Raw genomic sequence first — 23,121 nt, 5'->3', positions numbered from 1 at the left:
TTAACTCGAGCTCTTTCAGTCTTATCTCCCATTCACATTCCAGCCGCATCCGTTCCCGGGACGGGGAGTTCCGCTGGGATGATCCCCTGCTGGCCGCCGGGGTCAGGGGGCCCTCGGTATTCGCTGGGCTTCCCCCAACCCCTCCCCTAGGTATAGGTAGGCCGGGTCTCGGGAGGTCGTCAGCAGCAGTCTGACCCCTCCCAGCCATGTCAGGCCCCGGGGCCCACGCTGCATCCGCCGGGCAGCTTCCCTCAGGGACAGGGCTCGGTTCATCCAAGCGATCCCTCTCCTCCAGCCAGGCAATGAGCTGTTCTTTGGTGGACCTCCCAATGCGCAGCCCCCTCTGCCTGCACAGCTCCACCAGGTCGCTCTTAAGGCGTTTAGCGTCCATCCTCCTGCTGGCCACTCGCCGGCCTGTGCTCTCCGCTTTCCACCGTTCCAGGGGGACCCCTAGGGTGCCAGCCCTTCTTCAGGTCACCACCTCTCTGCCAGGGTCGAGCTGCAGACTCCTCTGCCCTGGGACCGCTCGCTGCAATCCCCCCGGGGGACCCTGTTATTGCAACAGTCCCTCTCTCTGGTCACACACTCCCAGGGGTTAATCGCCCCCTGAAACCGTCTTTCTCTGACTCTTCAGCCCACCTGGTCCCCATCGATCCCCCTTCGTTTTACTGCTCCCCAGTCACTTACTGCAGGAAGCACCGTCCACGGGGTGCAGTAGATCCCACCTCTGCCACCAGTTGTCACGGAGTGTGGGGGGACTCACGGCCCTGTACCCCCGGCTTCCTGCGATTCACCATGACTCTTAGCCAGCCAGTAAAGCAGAAGGTTTATTTAGACAACAGGGACACAGTCCAAGACAGGTCTTGCAGGCACAGACAACAGCCCCCCCACCCTCAATTAGGTGCATCTTGGGGTCCCAGGGGCACCCCAGCCCCCTTGGGAGGTCAGAGTCCCGTCTGCCTCCCAGCCCTTCCACCAGCCAGCCCTGAAAACTCTCTCCCCAGCGTCTCTTCCCACAGCCTTTGTTCAGTTTCCCGGGCAAAGGTGTCACCTGGCCTCTAACCCCTTCCTGGGTTCTCACGCTCAGGTATCTTCCCTCAAGGCCAGTCTTCCATCCCACCATGCAGACCATCCTAGCCACACTCCCCTGCAACCTTCCCAGCCAACACTCCCCACTCAGCATTCACAGACCACAGTAAGAACAGTCCCAGTTCGTCACAGGGGCATGAAGGGTTAACGGTGGCGCTCGGGTGGGACTGGGGGGAAGTGACTCCAGACAAACAGCCAAGGGCTGCGAGCTGAGACCAGACCACATCCGGCCTGCAGCCAGGAGAAAAACAATCCACATGCCAGCCCCATAGTGACACCCTGGCCTCCTCCGCCCCACAGCGCCCCCTGCCCTGCCCCATGGCACCCCTGCCCCACAGCGTCCCCTGCTGAGAGCCCGCTCCCTGCGGCAGGACACTCCCCAGTGCCCCATGATGAGCTCCCTGCCCCACGGCAACCCCTGCAGCGCCCCCTAGAGGCCCAGTCCACACAGGACGCTCGGAACGTCCCTGGGGCTGCCCCAATGAGCCATGGCCCCATGGCGGTGAAGGGGGCGGTGAAGGAGGGGAAGGAAATGAGTGAACAATACGTGACCCACCCCCACGCGGCACCCAGAGAAGTGATGGCGCCGGACCCTGAACTGCGACCGCTGCTTGTAGCTCTGCTCACGCTAAACCTCCTGCGAGGTACTCGGGGTGCGCTGGCAGGGGCTGCGGGTCGGGAGTGAGGGGCACCGGCAGAGCTGGGGGGGGGGCAGGGCTGGCAGGGGGCTGTGGGTCGGGAGTGAGGGGCACCGGCAGAGCTGGGGGGGGGGCAGGGCTGGGCTGGCAGGGGCTGCGGGTCGGGGGTGAGGGGCACCGGCAGAGCTGGGGGGCAGGGCTGGGCTGGCAGGGCCTGCGGGTCGGGAGTGAGGGGCACCGGCAGAGCTGGGGGGGCAGGGCTGGGCTAGCAGGGGGCTGCGGGTCGGGAGTGAGGGGCACTGGCAGAGCTGGGGGGGGCAGGGCTGGGCTGGCAGGGGCTGCGGGTCGGGAGTGAGGGGCACCAGCAGAGCTGGGGGGGGGCAGGGCTGGGCTAGCAGGGGGCTGCGGATCGGGAGTGAGGGGCACTGGCAGAGCTGGGGGGGGGCAGGGCTGGGCTGTCAGGGGCTGGGGGTTGGGAGTGAGGGGCACCGGCAGAGCTGGGGGGGGGGCAGGGCTGGGCTGGCAGGGGCTGCGGGTCGGGAGTGAGGGGCACCGGCAGAGCTGGGGGGGGGGGCAGGGCTGGGCTGGCAGGGGCTGGGGGTCAGGAGTGAGGGGCACCGGCAGAGATAGGGAGGCAGGGCTGGGCTGGCAGGGGCTACGGGTCAGGAGTGAGGGGCACCGGGACAGCTGGGGGGGCCCAGTCCCCTGAGCGGTTGCTCTCACCCCTGGTCCCTGTTTCCTGTTTTTGTTCCCGTTTCTCGTTGTGAACCTTGGGGACTTTTTTGCCCTGGTGCTTTTCGGGGCTTTCTGTGTAAATGCTCCTCCCCCCCGGACTCCACATGCTCCCGTTTCCCCCCCCCCACGAGGGGTGCTGTGCCCCCCCTTATTCCTCTTCTCCCCGGGGGGTCAGTCGGAGTGCAAGGGCTGTGAGCTCTGGGGAAGGGAGCCAGCGACCTCCCCCACCCACCTCCCCACACATCTCTCCCGTCCATCCCTCTGTCCACACCCCCGACAGCTGCCTGTCTGTCTGTCTGGTCCCCCACCCCACCGCCCGCAGTGCCCCAGCTCTGCGAGCTTCCCCCAGCAGTGCCCTGCCACTCTGCACTCCCAACCCCCAGGGCTGGCCCCCTCCCAGGCCTTCAGCATCGAGACCCACAACGCCACTGTCTTCGAGGGTGACGCCGACGTGCAGTTCGGGTACCGGGTAGTCCAGATGCGCTCGAACGACAGCTCCTGGTGAGACCCCCGGGGAGGGGCATGGGGTCTGGTGGGTTAGAGCAGGGGGGGCTGGGAGCCAGGACTCCTGGGTTCTCTCCCTGGCTCTGAGAGGGGAGTGGGGTCTAGTTGTTAGAGCAGGGGGGCCTGGGAACCCGGATGCCTGGGTTCTCTCCTGGCTCTGGGAGGGGAGTGGGGGCTGGTGGGTTAGAGCAGCGAGGTGGGGAGTCAGGACTCCTGGGTTCTCTCCCCAGCTCTGGGAGGGGAGTGGGGGCTGGTGGGTTAGAGCAGGGAGGTGGGGAGTCAGGACTCCTGGGTTCTCTCCCAGCTCTGGGAGGGCAGTCGGGGCTGGTGGGTTAGAGCAAGGGGGTGGGGAGTCAAGACTCCTGGGTTCTCTCCCAGGCCCCGGGGGGGGGGAGTGGGGTCTAGTGGGTTAGAACAGGGGGGACTGGGAGCCAGGACTCCTGGGTTCTCTCCCCAGCTTGGATGGGGAGGGGGGATCTGGTGGGTTAGAGCAGGAGGGGCTGGGAGGCAGGACTCCTGGGTTCTCTCCCTGGCTCCGGGAGGGAAGTGGGATCAGAGTATCTCCCCCATCCTGTCTGTACCCATCTCTCCCCAGGCTGGTGGTCAGTGCCCCCCTGGCGGGGAACGGGACGGGGGCCCTGTATCGCTGCTCCTATCATGCGGAGACCTGTCAGCCCATCCCCCTGCCCGGTAAGTGACGGGCGCATGGTGGAGTCTCTGCCCCCCATATATCTCGTGAAGGGTGGGGGACGGGCAGGAGGCTATGTGGGTGGGGTATCTCTCTCTCACGCTCTCTCTGTCCCACCCCCAGACACCCCCCTGGTCTCCCTGGGGCTGGCGCTCGCCTCCGATGAGATCTCCGGGTCCCGAGTCATCGTGAGTCACCCCCGGACACCAATATAGGGCAGGGCGGTCCCGGGGACGGGGAGGGGCTGTGGGGTGGAAGAGAAGAGGTAGGCAAGTGGGGGAGTGCATCTGCCATGGGGGGCACAGTGGATGGGGGAGGGGCAAAGAGAGATTGGGGTGGGGCTGTGGGGGGAGGGGCCAAGGGAGATGGGGGAGTGCAGGTGGGATCAGGAGACAGGGTGCTGTGGGGGCGCAGGGGGAGGGAGTTGTGGGGGGAGGGGCCAAGGGAGGTGGGGGAGGGGGTGCAGGTGGGTTCAGGAGATGGGGTGCTGTGGGGGCACAGTGGGAGGGTTGCAAGAGTGGGGGAGTCCCCCCAGTGACCCCTTTTCCCTCCCCCCAGGCCTGTGGTCCCCGGCTCCAGCAGCGCTGTGAGGAGAACGTGTATCTGCAGGGGCTGTGCTATGTGTGGGGGGGCTGGGAGAGCCCCCCCAGGGTCCTGCGCCCGGCCGGCCAAGGTGGGGGCAGGGCTGGGGGCACAGCTGGGGGGGCTGATGAACTGTGGGGGGTGATGCTGGCCGGGGGGTGGCGGATCTGTGTGTGGGGGTGATGCTGGCCGGGGGGGCAGGTCTGTGGGGGTGTCAGGGTTCCCTCCTCACTCTGAACTCTGGGGTACAGATGTGGGGACCCACATGAAAGACTCCCTAAGCTTATTTCTACCAGTTTAGGTTAAAAACTCCCCCAAGGCACAAATCCTTCCTTGTACCTTGGATTAGGTAACGCTGCCACCACCAAGTGATTTAAACAAACATTTAGGGAGGCCACTTGGAGCCCTAACCCCCCCCCAAATATCCCCCCAAGTCCCTACACCCCTTTTCCTGGGCAGGCTTGAGAATAATCCCCTCACCAATTGGTACAGGTGAGCACAGACCCAAACCCTTGGATCTTAAAACAATGACAAATCAATCAGGTTCTTAAAGGAAGAATTTTAATGAAAGAAAAGCGGTGGGAGAAGCATCTCTGTACGATTAGAAGGGAAGATAATCTCCCAGGCAATCAGAGCCAAACACAGAGGGTTTCCCTCTGGGCAAAACTTTAAAGTTACAAAAAGAAAACCAAGAACACACCTCCCTCTCAGCATGGAGAAAATCACAATCCAAAATAAAAGATAATCTAACGCATTCCCTTGCTATACTCACTAACGCTATGGGAGTGGGATCGTTTGCTTCTCTGATCTGTCTCCAGCCAAAGCCGCAGGGAACAGACAAAGCCCCCCCCCCCATTTGAAAATATCTTGTCCCCTTATTGGTCCTTTGGGTCAGATGTCAGCCAGGTTACCTGAGCTTCTTAACCCTTTACAGGTAAGGATTTTGGAGTCTCTGGCCAGGAGGGATTTTATAGTATTGTACACAGGAGGGTTGTTACCCTTCCCTTTATAGTTATGACAGGGGCGGGAGGGTGATGCTGGGCGGGGGGGCGGATCTGTGGGGCGGTGATGCTGGCCAGGGGTGGCAGCGGGTCTGTGTTGGGGGGTGATGCTGGGCGGGGGTGATCTGTGGGGGGTGATGCTGGCTGGGGGTGGCAGCAGGTCTGTGTTGGGGGGTGATGCTGGGCAGCAGGTCTGTGTTGGGGGTGATGCTGGCCAGGGGGGATCTGTGGGGGGTGATGCTGGGCGGGGGGGATCTGTGGGGGGGTGATGCTGGCCAGGGGGGCTGATCTCTCCCCGCCCCCAGAGTGCATTTCGGGGGTGGACGTGGCTATTTTATACGACGACTCGCTGAGCATCCAGCCCAACGACTTCACGCTCATGAAGCAATTTATCGGGAAGCTGCTGCGCGCCCTGGCAGGGCCCCGCGTCCAGGTGGGGGTCCGTCCGTCCGTCCATCCGTCTGTCCCTGCGCGGTGTGTCCGTCCGTCCCTGCACCCAAGGGGCCTAATCCTGCGCTGTGTCCGTCCGTCTGTCCGTGCCCGCACAGTGTGTCCGTCTGGCTGTCCCTGCGTGGTGTGTCCATCCGTCCCTGCACCTGAGGGGCCGAACCCTGTGCTGTGTCCGTCCGTCTGTGCACATGTTGGGGGCAGGGCAGCCGGTGACAATCTGCTCTTTTAAACAATCTCCCCCCCGACTCCTTTCATTCCCCCTCTGCCCCGGGGGCTTCGTGCCCCCTCCCCTTCCCCCCTTGCTGCCCCCTTTCCCCCCCCCAGATTGCCGTGGTCCAGTTCTCCTCCCACATCAACCACGTTTTCACCTTTGCCGACTACGTCGCGAAGGGCCTGGAGGCCGTGGAGCAGGACCTGATGGCCTTCCCCCATCTGAAGGGGAACACTCACACGCCCTCAGCCATCTTCTTCACGGTGTGAGTACCCCACGGGGGCAGGAGGGACGCAGCTGGCCCCCCTGGACTCCCTGTACTGACCCTGACCGCTCTCCCCGCAGAAAACAAACCTTCGCCCCTGAGCACGGCGCCCGGTCCCACGCCAAGAAGCTGCTGATCGTCCTGACCGATGGGCAGTCCACTGACACCGTAAACTTCTTCCCCCAGGCCATCCAGGCGGCCAACAACATGGGGCTGGTCCGCTACGCCATCGGGGTACGGCGGGGGGAGCCGGCCAGGGGGCTGGAGAGTCCCTGCCGTGCTCTGGGCTCCAAAAAACTCTCGGGGTTCCTCCAGCATTCTAGGTTCTGGAGGCTCCTTGAAGGTTTGGGGTTCCCAGCAGTTCTGGGGAGACCTTAAAGGTTTTTGGGTTTTAAGCTGTTCTGGAGGGTCCTTAATGGATTGGGGAACCAAGAGGTTCTTTAAAGGTTCTAGTGTTTGAGAGGTTCTGGAAGGATTTTAGGAGGTTCTGGGAGGTTCTGATTGGTTCCCAAGAGGTTCTGTAGGTTCTGGGAGGTTTTGGGAGGTTCCTGAGAGGTTTCAGAAGTTAATGGGAGGTTCTAGAGGTTCGATTCTCATTGGTTCCTGAGAGGTTCTGGAGGATGCTAACGAGCTTTGGGAATTCACTGAAGGTTCTGGGTCCTCAGACGTTCTGGAGGGCACTTAATGTTTCTGTTGTCTGTGAGTATTTTGAAAGTTCTGGGCTTCCCAAAGGTTCTGGAGGCTCTTTGAAGGTTTTGGTTTCCAGGAGGATCTGGAATATGCTAAGTGTTGCTGCAGGTTCCCTAAAGGTTCTGGAGGGTGCTAGGATGTCCTGGAGACAGTCAGTGTTTTTAGGTTGCGAGCGATTCCTCAAAGGTTTTGGGTTCCTGCAGGATCTAGGGGTTCCTTAAAGGTTCTGGACCAGAAATGAGGCGCTCGGGAGATTCCCAAAGAGTCCCGGGAGGGATGTATGGGATTCTGGATTGGGGTTTGGATAGGCCAAAGCAGGGCTCCGGGGAAGGGGGGGCTGGAAGGGTTCTGGAGGGTTCTGGTGGATGAGGAGGTTCAGGGAGGGGGTATAAAATGGATCTGAAGGACATGTTGGTATCTGAGGGGTACTGGAGATTTGTGGGAAGTTCTGGATGGTTCTGGAGGATGCTGGGGAGGTTCTGGGTGTGGGTGATGGGTCTGTGGGGTTCTGTGGGTCCTAGGAGGTTCCATTTGTTCTGGAGTATGGTGGGGGGCTCTGGAGAACGCTAGGGGGTGTCTGCATGTGTGCGAGGGGTGCCCAGGGGGGGTTCTAGTTGGTTCTAGAGCATGGTGGGGGGCCCCTGGAGGACCATGGGAGGTTCCGTGTTAGTGTGAAGGGCCTGTGGGTTTCTGGGGGGTCTGGAGCCCATTCCTGGAGGTCTCTCTCCCCCGTCCCCCGGTTCCAGGTGGGCAAGGCATTCTCCACGTCTGAGGCGCGCCAGGAGCTGCTCATCATCGCCTCACGGGCTGAGAACGTCTTCCAGGTTGGGAGCTTCTCCGCCCTCAGCACCATCCAGGAGCAGCTTCGCGAGAAGATCTTCGCTATCGAAGGTGCGGGGCCCACGGATCCTCCTCCAGCTCGGATGCCTGGGTCCGACTCCCCATCCCGGTGTCTGGGAGTGCTGGGGTGGGGAGCGCCCCTACCCGGGCGCCTGGGTCCCATTCCCCATCCCAGTGTCTGGGAGTGCTGGGGTGGGGAGCACCCCTACCCGGACGCCTGGGCAGGGCCGCCCGGGGGGGCAAATGGGGCAATTTCCTCCAGGCCCCAGCCCTGCCTCTGCCTTCGCCCATCCTCTGGTGCCTCAGCAGGGCAGAGGCGTGGCTCTGGGCGGGGCCTGAGCTCCTCCCACTGAGTCAGACCCGCGTGGTAAGGGGGCGGGGCTGCGAGATCTGGTTCCGCCGGAGCCACGCCGGTGCAGCGCTGTCCAGGGGCCAGGGCAGCTCCTGGACGCGGCACGCTGAGGCTCTGAGAGAGGGGAGAGGCGGCGGTAACCCAGGAGCAGCCCTGGACAGCGCTGCTGGGTGGTGTGTGTGTGCGGTGGTCAGGGCATGGGGGGCTGGATCGAGGGCATTCCGGGGGTCTGTCAGGACTCGGCAGAGGGATGGATAGGGGCCAGGGCAGTCAGGGGATGGGGGGGGGTGTTGGTGGGGACCGGGGTGGTGGTTGGGGGGGGTGAGGGGACAAGGAGCAGGATGGGTTGAGGATTCTGAGGGGGGTAGGAAGTGGGTGGGGGTCAAATAGGGGGCAGAGCCAGGCTGTTTGGGGAGGCCAGGGCCGGCTCCAGGCACCAGCCGAGCAAGCGCGTACTTGGGGCGGCAGATTCTAAGGGGCGGCACTCCGCCCAATCCTTTTTTTTTTCCTTCGCCGCTTCGGCTGCCCCACAGGTTTTTTTCTTTATTCTTTTTTGGTTCGCCGATCCGGCCGCCCTGTAGGGGGCAGTGGCACGGAGGAGGGGAGCGCCCTGCTGGGAGCGGGCTGCGTGCTCCGTCTGCCCCAGCCAGTGCCAGGTCTGCAGCAAACCCGGCAGGGCAGCCCGCCTCCTTCCCTCCCCGCCGACTAGAGCGGCGCAGAGCCCTCCCGGCAGGCGGCGTGGCAGGAGGGGCCGCGTGGAAAGTGCCTGGCTGAAGGAAGCCCTGGCCACCCCCCTTCTCTCTCTCCCCCGCTCCCTCCCCCTCCCCCCCGCTGCCCGGGGCAAACCCGCGCTCCGGCCGCCCTGCACGTTTTTTTTTTCGCTTGGGGCGGCAAAAAAGCCAGAGCCGGCCCTTGGCGAGGCACAGCCTTCCCTACCCTAAAGCTCATTCAGCGGTTTGAGGCTTGCAGACAGCTATTTAACACAAAGAGCCAAGCTGTTATCTTTTCCCTTAGGGCTACCATCCCTTTCACTTAAATGCCAAATTATAGTCTACAGTTAATTTCAGTGCCATAGGGAGACTCATGTCAGGGGAGGGGACCTTCATTTCAAATTAGCCACTTTAGATTAACAGTGATAGAGCCAAGAGAGCCATGGGGGAGGGATCCCATGAGAAGAGCAACATCCTACACCACCTACCTCCTTCCCAACCCTACCGAGGGAGACCCCCGTCCCCTGCATTCCCCGAGGCTCCAGAGGGGTTAATTCAGTGGTTCTCAAACTTTTGTACTGGTGACCCCTTTCACATAGCAAACCTCTGAGTGCGACCCCCCACCTTATAAATTAAAAACACTTTTTTATATATTTAACACTATTATAAATGTTGGAGGCAAAGCAGGGTTTGAGGTGGAGGCTGACAGCTCGCGACCCCCAGTAATAACCTCGTGACCCCCTGAGGGGTCCCGACCCCCAGTTTGAGACCCCCTGGGTTAATTTAATTTTAGCACCCTGTGTCCATTCACAGGCATGTGCTATTTTGAGCATTTCCGTTTTCACAACATAGGCTCATCCCAGATTCTGGAACGAGCTCAAATGCTCAGTTCATGGAGTATGTACATAAGCTATACTAAAGACAAACCCACAGTAACCGTCTCCAGTTTGTGAGGGACCCCATGGAGCCAGTCTCTAGGAAACAGATACATTCATGGTGATTAAGTCCATTAATGGCTATTAGCCAGGACGGGTAAGGAATGGTGTCCCTAGCCTCTGTCTGTCAGAGGGTGGAGATGGATGGCAGGAGAGAGATCACTTGATCATTGCCTGTTAGGTTCACTCCCTCTGGGGCACCTGGCATTGGCCACTGTTGGTAGACAGGACACTGGGCTAGAGGGACCTTTGGTCTGACCCGGTACGGCCGTTCTTATGTTCTTATGTTCTAACCTAAATGAACCCAAAGTCATGGAGACAGATATGAGTCAAGGAAGCCAGCGGAGTATCAGATACCTGGAAAAGTCTCTGACTGGATGGGCTCAGGCGTTTGGTCACAGGCTGAGGTGGTTCAAAAGTTTTGGATTTTTTTTAAGCAGAATTTTTTTATTGTTTCTTTAAACAGTCAAACACAGCAAGCAGCAAATATTTGGCCACACACTTCTGAAACCCCAAACCATGTTCAGGTTTTGGCAGACTAATTTCAGCTTTTCAATTAAAAAAACCACAACAAATTTGGAAGGAAAGCAGACATTGTCCATGATTTTTTCTGCTTTTTAAAAACCCCCAGTTTTCAATCCGAAAAAAGTTTTGACGGAAAGTATTTGTCCAACCCTTTTAATGAGCTTTAGTGGCTTTTAGCACTAGCTGATGCTGAGAACCAGTGATGCCTTGTAAAGGTGACTTGAAAAGAAGTTTTCTCAAAACTGGGTTTGTGCCGAGATGCGGAAGGTTTTTAAATGTTTATTTTTCCCAGGGCCGCCCGGGGGGGGGGGGGGGGGGCAAGTGGGGCAATTTGCCCTGGGGCCGCAGGGGCCCCCACGAGAATATAGTATTCTGTGGTATTGCAACTTTTTTTTATGAAAGGGGCCTCCAAAATTGCTTCGCCCCAGGCCCCCTGAATCCTCTGGGCAGCCCTGCGCCTGGGTCCCATTCCCCATCCCGGTGTCGGGGAGTGCTGGGGTGGGGAGTGACCCTACCCAGACACCTGGGTCCCATTCCCCGTCCGGGTCTCACCCCCTCTTTTCCTCCCCCCAGGGACGGCCCAGGTTTCCAACGCCAGCTCGTTTCAGCTGGAGCTGTCGCAAGGTGGATTCAGCGCCCTGCTCACCCCGGTGGGTAGAAACGCCCCCCCCCCGTGCACCCTGGGGGGCTGGCCCGGTCCATGGGCTCGAGCTTCAGCTTGGGGGTGTGGCAGAGAGTCCCGCACCCCCGGGGCTGTGGTCGGACCATGTGTAATACACGGTCCCACCACAAGGTGGAGCCAGCCACCCTGCTAGGAACATGGCAATTATTGCTGGGCTCATTACCATTCATTAGTCTGTTAACCCTCATATTTCTCACAATTTTAATTGATTATAATTATTCCTAATTCAGAATGTACTTTAACAAAGCACCGTCCGTGTTATAATTGTCCTAACTGATCGTAACATTTCCTGATTAATATTAATATCCCAGCTCGCTCGGACGGTGAATACACCAATGTAATGTCCCTGCACCAGGGTTAGGAGTTTTCCCATTAGTAGATCTGGGTTTCTCATGCCTGGGAAGAGTTTTCTCACTGGCTCACGGATCCCGTCCTCGCTAACCTGGGCTGAGCCGTCTTCTCCTTCACAGCAACAGCCTCTCAGGGACATTAGTAGCTTGGTATTAGGAGGATAAACATTAACAGAGAGCGATATATACTGCCAAGAGACTTCTTCATATCACGGGGAATTACTATTAATAAGAACTTTGACTATTCATAAGGATAACAGTAACATTATCTATCTATCTATCCCCACACACCCCATCTATCTATCTATCTATCTATCTATCTATCTATCTATCTATCTATCCCCTTCCACCCCCACTATCTACCTATCCCCTTCCACCCTCTCTATCTATCTATCTATCTATCTATCCCCGCACACCCCCTCTATCTATCTATCTATCTATCTATCTATCTATCTATCTATCCCCACACACCCCCTCTATCTATCTATCTATCTATCTATCTATCTATCTATCTATACCCATCCACCCCCACTATCTATCTATCTATCTATCTATCTATCTATCTATCTATCTATCCCCACACACCCCCTCTATCTATCTATCTAGCTATCTATCTATCTATCTATCTCCACACACCCATCTATCTATCTATCTATCTATCTATCTATCCCCATACACCCTTCTCTATCTATCTATCTATGTATCCCCATCCACCCCATCTATCTATCTATCTATCTCCTCACTGCTTTTAATAATATTCTCATATTGATATATACCCATTTATCTAGCTGGCTTTCCCATTGATATGAAGTTCGCTAAATACTTTGTCTCACTAAGACAGTTTTCCATTCATGTTCATATTTCCTCATTTACATGATTGTTTTTGCATTAATATTCATATTTCTGGTTATTAGTTATTAATATTCATGTCAATGAGACAACGACTATAAATGAGAAGACAGTCACATGACTGAACAGTCGTGTCGGTGAGAACACGGATTTCGCAAACTACCGGTGTCCGCGGTTGTATATTGCTATACATGATATTATGATTCTCATTAACATTAACAGCTGTTTAATGAGATTTGCTTATTGTTACTAATGAGTGCCGAGTGGCTATTAATATAGTCCCTTCTCTCAAATCGGTTTCCTGGTTATATTGATGGTAATATCTTCTCATTTGTTATTCATTGTTTTGCATGATTATGCATCATTTTCTAATTCATGGTAGACTTTTCTCATTGATCATGTTAGTTATCGGTCAGTATTAATTATGCACCTTCTGGTTTCTTCCCACTTCCCTCTTCGGGGTTGGCGACGTTTGTAGCTTTCTTCCAACGCTCGCGGCCGTTCGCCCTGTTATGCCAGTCGGTCTCTCTAGGGTCCAGCAACGTCCGGTCCACGTGACGAGTCTTTGGCTTCATGCTCCGTCCTCTTCCATCCGTGATCATTGCGAGGGCCCATGTGTCTCTCCGGTCTCCGCTGGACACATCCGTACCGACCTCAGCCCCTCGGCTCATCTTGCATTGGGGCGGCCGATCGCCACCTCGTTTCATTCCCTGTCACGGAGCGTCCGGCCGTTTGACCATCTGGAGAACGTCGTCACCATGGCGGAGAGCAGATGCCCGAGTGTCACCGGCTTTCCCCGTGGCTAGGAATAGCTCAGTGAGACTTTTCCTGCTGGAGAGACGCTCTCCATTCCTGTTCGCTCGTGGCGATGAATATACTTTTCTTCCTCCTCCTCCTCCTTCTTCATCTCCATCACTGGCGGTTTGCATCCCCGGTCGCCCATTCTGCACCATCCTCTGCTCATCTCTTTGTGGACGACTTGTCTTTTAGATCCACCCGAGGGAACCACCTCGTCCAGCCATGACCTTTTTCCACCCCATGTTCTTGTGCCGTCGACTTCCCCTCCAGCGCCAGAAATCTGCGTCGCCTGCCCAACCCCCTACAGCAAATCGGTTTTGCCCTGCGAGGTCTTACCTCCCATTTCCTAGAGGGTCTCCGACAACCCCCTGCCGAGTGCCCATCACCTCCAATGTGATAGCCTCTGATTCTGATCTGACCGGCGTGTCTCCTTGGGGGCCGGCTTTGCTCACGGCTCAGCGTTTCTCCTCCTTCCTCGGGGCGGTTTTCAGAGGTCGTCTGCACCCTGGATCTCCGCACATGAGTTTGCGGTGATGGCCCAGACGTCAGGGGGCCGGGTGGGGGTTAGTGTGGTGAGGATTAGGTAACATAGACTAGTCATAGACTCATGGAATCATAGAAGATCAGGGTTGGAAGGGACCTCAGGAGGTATCTAGTCCAACCCCCTGCTCAAAGCAGGACCAACCCCAACTAAATCATCCCAGCCAGGGCTTTGTCAAGCCGGGCCTTAAAAACCTCTAAGGAAGGAGATTCCACCATCTCCCTAGGTAACGCATTCCAGTGTTTCACCACCCTCCTAGTGAAATAGTGTTTCCTAATATCCAACCTAGACCTCCCCCACTGCAACTTGAGACCATTGCTCCTTGTTCTGTCATCTGCCACCACTGAGAACAGTCTAGATCCATCCTCTTTGCAACCCCCCTTCAGGTAGTTGAAGGCTGCTATCAAATCCCCCCTCACTCTTCTCTTCTGGAGACTAAACAATCCCAGTTCCCTCAGCCTCTCCTCATAAGTCATGTGCTCCAGCCCCCTAATCATTTTTGTTGCCCTCCACTGGACTCTTTCCAGTTTTTTCACATCCTTCGTGTAGTGTGGGGCCCAAAACTGGACACAGTACTCCAGATGAGATCTCACCAATGTCGAATACAGGGGAATGAGCACGTCCCTCGATCTGCTGGCAATGCCCCTACTTATACAGCCCAAAATGCCGTTAGCCTTCTTGGCAACAAGGGCACACTGTCCACTCATCCAGCTTCTCATCCACCGTAACCCCTAGGTCCTTTTCTGCAGAACTGCTGCCTAGCCACTCGGTCCCTAGTCTGTAGCGGTGCATGGGATTCTTCTGTCCTAAGTGCAGGACTCTGCACTTGTCCATGTTGAACCTCATCAGGTTTCTTTTGGCCCAATCCTCTAATTTGTCTAGGTCCCTGTGTATCCGATCCCTACCCTCCAGTGTATCTACCAATCCTCCCAGTTTAGTGTCATCTGCAAACTTGCTGAGGGTGCAAGCCAGTAATGAAGTAGTCAGTAATGAATAATTATTTTGGCTAATTAATAGTCTGAATATTTCCCCTTATTAATATCCTATTTCCCATCATTAATCATTATTTTAGCTTATTCATATGCCGAAGGCGTCACCTCAGTCATAGTCATGTGGGCTCATTAGTGTTCGGCGGTCGTTCGTTAACGCTGGCCTGAGGGGGGTGAATTGGTGGGTTACTGGCAGCGGGGGTGGGGGACGGGCTAGGACGCCTGGGTCCCTTACGGCCCTCTCTCTGTCTCTCTTCTTCCACCCCTAGGAGGCCGTTGTGGTGGGGGCGGTGGGGGCCTATGACTGGGCGGGGGGGCTGGAGGAGTGGTCGGGAGACCCCCCCCTCGCGGCCTTCATCAATGAGTCCTCCCTGGGGCAGGAGGCCAAGGACTCGTACCTGGGTGAGTGACCCCCCCGTCCCCCTCCCCCATCTATCTCCTCCCCCCAGCCCCCCCATGCTAACTCCCTCCCCCCACAGGCTATGCCATGGCCCTGGCCCGCCAGGGGGGCCGTTTCCTGTACGTGGCCGGAGCCCCCCGGTTTGGGCACGTCGGGCGTGTCGCAGTCTTCCAGCGCCGTGGGGGGCGGGTCGGAGACAGTGTCCAGGGGGAGCAGGTGAGAATGGAGTCCCACCCGCCCCCATCCATCTGTCCTCCCTTCTTCCTTGTCTGTCTGTCCATCCACTCGTGCTCCTGCCTGTATGTCCGGCTGCCCCCCCGCTCCCGTCTGTCCGTCCGGCTGCCCCCCTGCTTCCCTGTCTGACTTTCCAGCTGCCCCCCCGCTCCCGTCTGTCCGTCCACCCCCCTCGTCCTTCTGTCTGTCCCTCTCCTCACACCTCTGTCCATCTGTCAATCCATAACCCTTTCCCCGACCCGTCTGTCCAGGCCCCCAGTGCCTCCCACCCCCGTTCCTCCCTCCGGCTCTGCCCCCAGTCCCTCCTCCGTCCGTCTGTCCTCCCGCACCTCCCCCCACCTCCCTGTCCAGCCCCTCAGCACCCTGCATCCGTCTGTCTGTCTCTCCCCCCAGGTGGGCGCCTCCTTCGGGGCCGAGCTCTGCACCCTGGACCTGGACGGCGACGGCGACACAGACCTGGTTCTGATCGGGGCCCCTGGCCACCAGAACCGCAGGCGGGGTGGCCTGGTCCGGGTCTGTGCCCTGCGGGATGGGGTGAGCCCGGGGGAGATGGGGGTGGGGCTTGGGGGTGAGCAGAGGGATTGGGAGGGGGATGGGTAGAGAGGAGGGGGGACCAGGCTGGGGGTGAGGTGGGGGCCAGGCTGGGGGGAGATGGGGGTGGGGGTGGGGGGACCGGGCTGGGAGGAGCTGGGGGGAGAGGGGGCTGGGCTCTGATCTGGTCTCTCTCTGCCCTAGGGCTCCCTGAGCTGTGCCCAGACACTGTGGGGGTCCCCGGGGGATGGGCTGGGCCGGTTCGGGGCGGCGCTGGGGCCTCTGGGGGACGTGAACGGGGACGGCGCGGGAGACGTGGCCATTGGGGCCCCCATGGAGGATGAGGGCAGGGGGGCCCTTTACATCTTCCTGGCGGAGCCGGGGAGACTGGCCCTGAGAGACCCCCACAGCCAGGTGAGACCCCTGGGGGCAGCGGGTCGGGAGTGAGGGGCACAGGCAGAGCTGGAGGGGGGGCAGGGCTGAGCTAGCAGGGGGCTGCGGGTCGGGAGTGAGGGGCACCGGCAGAGCTGGGGGGGGGGGCAGGGCTGGGCTAGCAGGGGCTGCGGGTCGGGAGTGAGGGGCACCGGCAGAGCTGGGGGGGACAGGGCTGGGCTAGCAGGGGGCTGCGGGTCGGGAGTGAGGGGCACCGGCAGAGCTGCGGGGGGGGGGCAGGGCTGGGCTGGCAGGGGCTGCGGGTCGGGAGTGAGGGGCACCGGCAGAGTTGGGGGGGGGCAGGGCTGGGCTAGCAGGGGCTGCGGGTCGGGAGTGAGGGGCACAGTCCTATCTCTCTCTCCCCCCTCCCCGCAGCGTATCTCCGCCCGGTCTCTTTCTCCCGCCCTCCGGTTTTTTGGTCAGTCCGTCCAGGGGCGGCTGGATCTCAGCGGGGACGGACTCACGGACGTGGCCGTTGGGGCCCTGGGCCGGGCCGTGCTGCTCAGGTAGGGGAGAGGCCAGCGGAGGGCACTGCTGCGGGGAAGCTCGCAGCACTGGGGAAATGGGGGGGGGGAATTGGGGCTGCTGCTGGGGGGCATGTCCGTCTGTCCTGCTCTCTCACTGTCCGTGCGTATGTCTCCCGGCAGGTCCCGTCCGGTGATCGGCGTCTCCTGCTCCCTGGTGCCGAATCCGACCCTGATCCCCCTGGACAATGTCGGCTGCACCGGGGGGGCGGGCGGGGGGGCTGGGCAGTTTGCTCTGACCCTGTGCTTCAACCTCAGCCAGATCAGCCTGGGGGGGCCAGGTGAGACCCCCCCACCCGCTCGTCCCCAGCTCCCTCCGGCGCGTTCCCTCGTCTGTTCTTTCATTCGTCCCTTTCGTTCCCTCGCTCTCCCGCAGCCCCACTTCGCGGCCGCATCTCCTTCATGCTCCAGGTGGATGCTGGGAAATCAAACCCGCGCCTGGCGCTGCACGATGGCACCTCGCGGCTCGTGGAGACCATGCTGGTCGGCTCTGGGCCAGCCTGCGCCACCAAAGCCCTGCACGTCCTGGTAGGACCCCGCTCCCAGCCCCCAGGGCACTGCTGGGTGGGAAGCTCACAACGCTGGGTGGGGGAGTCCCTGGCTGGGGATACTGCTGTGGGGAAGCTCGCAGCACCGGGTGGGGCAGTCCCTGGCTGGGGGCACTGCTGGGTGGGAAGCTCACAGCACCGGGTGGGGATGTCCCTAGATGGGAGCACTGCTGTAGGGAAGCTCACAGCACTTACCCCTCCCCCCAGTCCTGCCTGGAGGATTTCCTGACGTCGGTGAAGTTGCAGGTGAATTTCTCGGTCCAAGGGGAGCCGATCCCCGGCACACGGGGTCTGACCCCCCTGCTGCTACCCAACACCAACACCACCACCCACATACAGGTACTCCCCTCCCCCAGCCTGCTGCCCGGACGCCTGGGTCCCTTCCCCTCCCCCAGCCTGCTGCCCGGATGCCTGGGTCCCTTCCCCTCCCCAGCCTGCTGCCTGGACGCCTGGGTCCCTTCCCTCCCTCACCATGCCACCCGGACGCCTAGGTCCCTTCCCCTCCCCCAGCCTGCTGCCTGGATGCCTGGGTCCCTTCCCTCCCTCACCATGCCACCCGGACGCCTGGGTCCCTTCCCCTCCCACTCCCTGGGCACTGACCCAGACGCCTGAGTCCCAGCGAGTGGAGCCCCAGGGTGAGTGACCCGGACGCCTGGGTCCCCTCCGGCTACTCTGGGATCTCTTGGCCTCGCAGGTTCCCTTTGAGAAGAACTGTGGGCTGGACGAGGTGTGCGTGGCCGACCTGCGCGTCTCCTTCAACTTCTCGGGGTGAGTGAACCCCCCCCCGCCAGCACCCCGCCCCCCACAGTGCCCCCCACTGAGCGAGGTCAGAATGGACGGAGTTTGTGCTTTCCAGCTCCCCAGGTCTCAGACTGAGCCCCCATTTCCCACTCAACCTGACGGTGCAGCTGGAGAACGCGGGTGAAATGGCTTATGGGCCGGTGCTGATGATCCAGTACCCCCCAGGGCTGTCCTTCCGGGGGGGCTCTGTCCTGCAGGTATCGGGAGATTGCGGGTCCGGAGTGAGGGGCACCGGCAGAGCTGGGGGGACAGGGCTGGGCTAGCAGGGGCTGCGGGTCGGGAGTGAGGGGCACCGGCAGAGCTGGGGGGGGGCAGGGCTGGGCTGGCAGGGGCTGCGGGTCGGGAGTGAGGAGTGCTGTCACTAACTAGTCCTTGTTCTCCCATGTCCCCAGTCCCACTGGCCGGTCTCTCTGGTTTGCGACGTGCCCGGAGCTCCTGGCCATCTGTCCGTCCTCAACAGCTCCTGCAAGCTCAGCCCCCCGGCCTTGCGGGAGAGAACGAAGGTAACGGGGGTGGTCCGTGCACTGAGCGCGCCCGGTCTCGGCACCCCATGTCTGCGCCCTGCACCGAGTCTCACCCTTCTCTGGTCTCCTCCTGCAGGTTTTCCTCCGTCTCTCTTTCCACGTCTCCTCTGTCACCAGCTGGGGGGACGACCCAGCCTCCTTCACTGTCCGAGCTGCCTGGTGCGTTCCTGGCTTGGGGGAGGAGCAAGGGAAGGGACCCCACAGTGTGTCTGGGGGAGATGGACGGGAAAGCCAAGGGAAAGGGGTATCCCCACACGCATCCTTCCACCTTCCACCTTCCATCCATCTCTCCTGCCATCCATCCCATCCATCCATCCATCCATCCCTCTCCCCTGCCATCCATCTGTCCATCTCCCCTGCCATCCATCCATCCATCCATCCATCCCCAACACGTCCATCCATCCGTCCATCCCCATCCATCCAATCATCCCCAACACACGTCCATCCACCCATCCATCAATCCACCTCCCCTGCCATCCATCCATCTGGCCATCAATCCACCTCCCCTGCCATCCATCCATCCATCCATCCCCAGCACATGTCCATCCATAACACACGTCCATCCATCCCTTGTGTGTCCAGGGTGCCTGGGGCAGCCCACACTGGGAATGCCAAGGTCAGGGCAGGCTGCAGAAGGGAGAGCAGCTCCTCCCAAGGCTGGTGGGTTAGACTCCCCAACCAGTTACACACGGTGCTCCCTGATCCCCCACACTAGTTATCGAGAAGCTGAAAAAAGCAATCACTCCCACCCCTTTACTGCATTCCAGTTCTCTGGCTCCCAACCAGCACCTAGGTCCAGTCCAGCGAGAAGTTATCTAAAAACTCTGCTCACTCTACAAAATGTTCTTCTGACCCTAGGCCAGCCACATTGCCAGGTCAATATTAGTTTGGCTCTTACTCAAAATACCAACCTGCCGGCCAATCCTTTAGTCTGTAAAACTAATGGTTTGTTAGAAAAGAGAGACCAGGAAGAGCGATGTGAAATGGTAAAGCCCTCGGATACCTACAGTGATTTCCAAGTCCATAGATCAGGTTGTTAGCAGCGCTGGTGAGGTTGCTGGCTAGAAAGTCCCTCTGGAGTCACCCACAGCTGGGATGGGTCAGTCAGTCCTTGCTCAGAGGAAAGTGACTCCAGAGGTGGGAAGCAGGATTGGAGACAACATAGAGAAGCTGCAGCTGCATTTTTCTCTCCTTTGCCATGCGGCTCATACATCCTCGTCCCAAACACGAGCTTGCAGCACATGTGCATGGAGATGCCTCGCAGCCCCTGTCCACAGGCCTGTCCCTACATGTGCTGCGGGCTCCTAGGTGCATCCCTCGGCGTCTCGCCATGGGTCCATGGTACAGCTGACGACCCTTGATGGGCCATCGAGCAGGCCAGGCCGTGCTGCTGCCAATCTGTCCGGGGGTGTCACCCAGACACACAGCACACGTTTGGAAATACAGAGACACCGCACCTCCCTGTAACTCACCATACAAAGGTGATGTACGCCTATAAACAACATCATCATCCTTGGCAAATCATGACATTTTCGCTGACACCGAACATGGCATCTCTGCGCAGATTCCTTGCAGTGATACAATACCGATAATCACACAATACGTCTCTGACGTATTCCACACAGCGTCACCCCTCCAGCCCTCCCTCCGCCCCCCAACACACGTCTGTCCATCCCTCCTCTAACCCCCATCCCTCCACCCCTCCACCCCTCCCTCCGCCCCCAACACACATCCATCCGTCCCTCCTCTAACCCCCATCCCTCCACCCCTCCAGCCCTCCCTCCGCCCCCCAACACACGTCTGTCCATCCCTCCTCTAACCCCCATCCCTCCACCCCTCCACCTCTCCCTCCGCCCCCAACACACATCCATCCGTCCCTCCTCTAACCCCCATCCCTCCACCCCTCCAGCCCTCCCTCCGCCCCCCAACACACGTCTGTCCATCCCTCCTCTAACCCCCATCCCTCCACCCCTCCACCCCTCCCTCCGCCCCAAACACACATCCGTCCATCCCTCCTCTTGCCCACCATCCCTCCCTCCATCCACCAAAACACGTCTGTCCGTCCCTCCTCTATCCCCCCCATCCCTCCCTCTGTCCACCAACACATGTCCGTCCGTCCCTCCTCTATCCCCCCACCCCCCACTGCCTCTGCTCCCCTTTCCCTCTCGGCACACAGATATTTGCCAGCTGTGGGGGGAGGGGTCCCCGGCCCAGATGGGGCGGGGCTGTGCGGAGGTGGGGGGCAGGTCCCGCCATGGGGCTGAGCCGATCCAGTTTTCCCTCTTTCCCCTGCAGTCAGAACGAGAACGGGACCTTGGCGGACAACACAGCCACGCAGGAGCTGCCGGTTCTGCACCCGGTCGGGGTCGTCGTGACGGGGTACCACCCCCCGATTTCCCCGCATCCCCTCCTCCCTTCCCCCTCCCCACTCCTCATGCCCCAGCAGGCCCCTTTCCATGGGGGGGCTGGGGTCAGCACAGACATTGACGCCCCCACGTCTCCCCCAGGTTGGAGTCGAGCACCTACGTCAGCGTCTCGTCGGAGATGCCGGAGCGCCGCGCCATTGCCCACCGCTACCAGGTGACGGAGCCGGCGCGTCGGCTGAGACGGGCGGGGCTGAGACCGGACACGCTCGGTGCAGCGATATCTATGTAAACCGAGGTCCCATCTTTCTTCCCCTCCTTTAACTCCATCCCTCTTCTCCCCCCTCCCAGGTGCAGAATTTAGGGCCCCCTACTGTGCCCGTCGCTGTGACCTTTGAACTCCCCATCCGGGCCGAACTTGGCTTCATCTGGGACGTATCCGTGAACCTCAGCAGTGGGGTGAGTGGGACGGAGGGGAGTGGGGTCTAGGGGGTTGGGAGCCGGGACTCCTGGGTTCTCTCCTTGAATAACCTTCTCCATTCCCTGGTAGGAACAGGAGTTCACATGCACCCCACCCCTGACGCTCCGAATGGGGATTGCAACCCAGACCCCAAAGGAACCAGTGACAGTAAGATCAGAGCTGAGATGCAGCCACTTCTGGGGCTGGGCACATGGGGACCTCTTGCTCAGTGCTGGGACGTGGCCCCTTTGAAGTGGGGGGGGGGCTGGGCACATGGGGACCCCTCACCTGGTGCTGGGACATGGCCCCTCTGGGGTGGGGGAGGGGGGCTGGGCACACGGGGACCCCTCGCCCGGCACTGGGATGCGGCCCCTCTGGGGAGGAGCGTCTGTCTCACCGCGCTTTAGGACAGGTGGTGGAGTCTGACTCTGGTTCCCTCTGCTCCCAGCATGGGTGTCTAGGGGCGTCTGTCTGCACCCGGGTCCGGTGTCAGGTGGCCTCTCTGGCCCGTGGAGAATCCCGCAGATTTAACTTCTCCGGGGAGCTGTACAGGCCGGAGGATGGCGCTAAGGTACGTCCGGTGGGGGGCGCCTGCTGCTGGAGCGATGGGGCCATGGTGCCCCCTGCTGTACCCCCCCTTACCACCCTCTCTGTCCGTCTGTCCTCCAGCTGGAGACCCGCAGGCTCCAGCTCCGCAGTGAAGCTGCTGTCAGCATCGACGAGACCAAATACTTCCAGATCCAGCCAGAGGAATTCCAGTATAGCCAGGTACCAGGAGCCCGGACGCCTGGGTTCTCTCCTGGCTCTGGGGGGGGGCGGGGTGTCTGGTGGGTTAGGGTTGGGAGCCAGGACTCCTGGGTTCTCTCCCCTAACTATGTCTCTCCTCAGATCACCACGGAGGTAGAGTTAATTTCCCATTTCAACCCGGTCCCGGTGATTATTGGCAGCTCCATTGGGGGCATCCTGCTTCTCGTCGTAATGGTCGGGCTCCTGTATAAGGTGCGTGTCCCCTCCCCAGCTCTTTGGCTGGCCTGACACCGGCCTGTCTGTCCGTCCATCAGCCGCCCTCCGTCTAACACCCCTGCCCCCCTCTTCTCTCTTCCCCAGTTTGGCTTCTTCAAGCGGAATCGGCCCATGACCCCGGAGGAGACCCCAGGAGCGGAGCCTGTGTCTGGGGTCCTGCAGGGAAACGGGGCCCCACCAGAGCCCACCTCTGCACAGGGATCCACTGACCCCGAGGGGGTGTCATGACACTTTGGTGGGGGAGAGGGGCTGTGAGCCAGGACTCCTGGGTTCTCTTCCCATCCATGGGAGGGGAGTGGGAACTAGGGGTTAGAGCAGGGGGGCCTGGGAGCCAGGTCTCCTGGGTTCTCTCCCCAGCTCTGGGAAGGGAGTGGGGGGTAGTGGGTTGGGGGAGGGGGGGGCTGTGAGCCAGGACTCCTGGGTTCTCTCCCCATCCATGAGAAGGGGAGTGGGGACTAGGGGTTAGAGCGGGGGGGCTGGGAGCCAGGACGCCTGGGTTCTCTCCCCAGTCCTGGGAGGGGAATGGCCACATTTCTGAAAGTGTTTTTTGTCGGATTATTTTGTTCCAGTTTCTGTTCTGCGGTTTTCTTTGTTTTTAAACTAGAGGAAAAAAATCTTTGTCAGAAGCCGGAGACAAAACTGCTTTGTTCACTAATTCCTACCATGAACTCCTGTTTCTATCACGCACGCGGCTTCGTTGGCGCATAAAGGGACCAGGGGGCGATTACTCCGATCTCCCTTCGCTGCAGAGCGTTTGGGCAACGGAGCTGCCGGGCCCGCCACTGGCCGCTGGGTTTAGTATCTGATTGCGTAGTGTAGGAACTCAAAAGCGTGAAAGGCCCCAGCAGCTCCAGGCT

The 23,121-nt window shown here is 59.9% G+C and overlaps 1 protein-coding gene across 1 annotated transcript; it reads left to right on the top strand.

The window, feature by feature from the left end:
- Positions 1-1,481: 1,481 nt before the first annotated feature.
- On the top strand, positions 1,482-22,925 carry LOC128837468 (integrin alpha-M-like). Its single transcript, XM_054028707.1, has 31 exons — positions 1,482-1,733; positions 2,846-2,963; positions 3,562-3,656; positions 3,778-3,842; positions 4,213-4,327; positions 5,543-5,670; positions 6,012-6,163; positions 6,244-6,397; positions 7,600-7,744; positions 10,789-10,865; positions 14,694-14,826; positions 14,904-15,040; positions 15,452-15,592; positions 15,794-16,003; positions 16,397-16,527; positions 16,669-16,826; positions 16,922-17,073; positions 17,301-17,432; positions 17,788-17,861; positions 17,950-18,091; positions 18,287-18,397; positions 18,495-18,577; positions 20,714-20,797; positions 20,926-20,998; positions 21,133-21,240; positions 21,332-21,409; positions 21,690-21,812; positions 21,911-22,009; positions 22,130-22,240; positions 22,349-22,599; positions 22,677-22,925. The coding sequence occupies exons 1-30, from the start codon at positions 1,571-1,573 to the stop codon at positions 22,490-22,492; spliced, it is 3,636 nt and encodes a 1,211-aa protein (XP_053884682.1). The 5' UTR covers positions 1,482-1,570; the 3' UTR covers positions 22,493-22,599; positions 22,677-22,925.
- Positions 22,926-23,121: the final 196 nt, after the last annotated feature.

The sequence above is a fragment of the Malaclemys terrapin genome, chromosome 4, assembly GCF_027887155.1.
Source record: "Malaclemys terrapin pileata isolate rMalTer1 chromosome 4, rMalTer1.hap1, whole genome shotgun sequence".
Classification (NCBI taxonomy): Eukaryota; Metazoa; Chordata; order Testudines; family Emydidae; genus Malaclemys; species Malaclemys terrapin.
This window is presented reverse-complemented; position numbering and strand designations above follow the sequence as displayed.

Coding starts and splice junctions, on each gene's coding strand:
- LOC128837468 (XM_054028707.1), top strand. CDS start 1,571: ATGAGCCATGGCCCCATGGCGGTGAAGGGGGCGGTGAAGGAGGGGAAG. Junction 20,999..21,132: donor CCATTGCCCACCGCTACCAG/GTGACGGAGCCG, acceptor CCCCCCTCCCAG/GTGCAGAATTTAGGGCCCCC. Junction 21,410..21,689: donor CCCCAAAGGAACCAGTGACA/GTAAGATCAGAG, acceptor CTCTGCTCCCAG/CATGGGTGTCTAGGGGCGTC.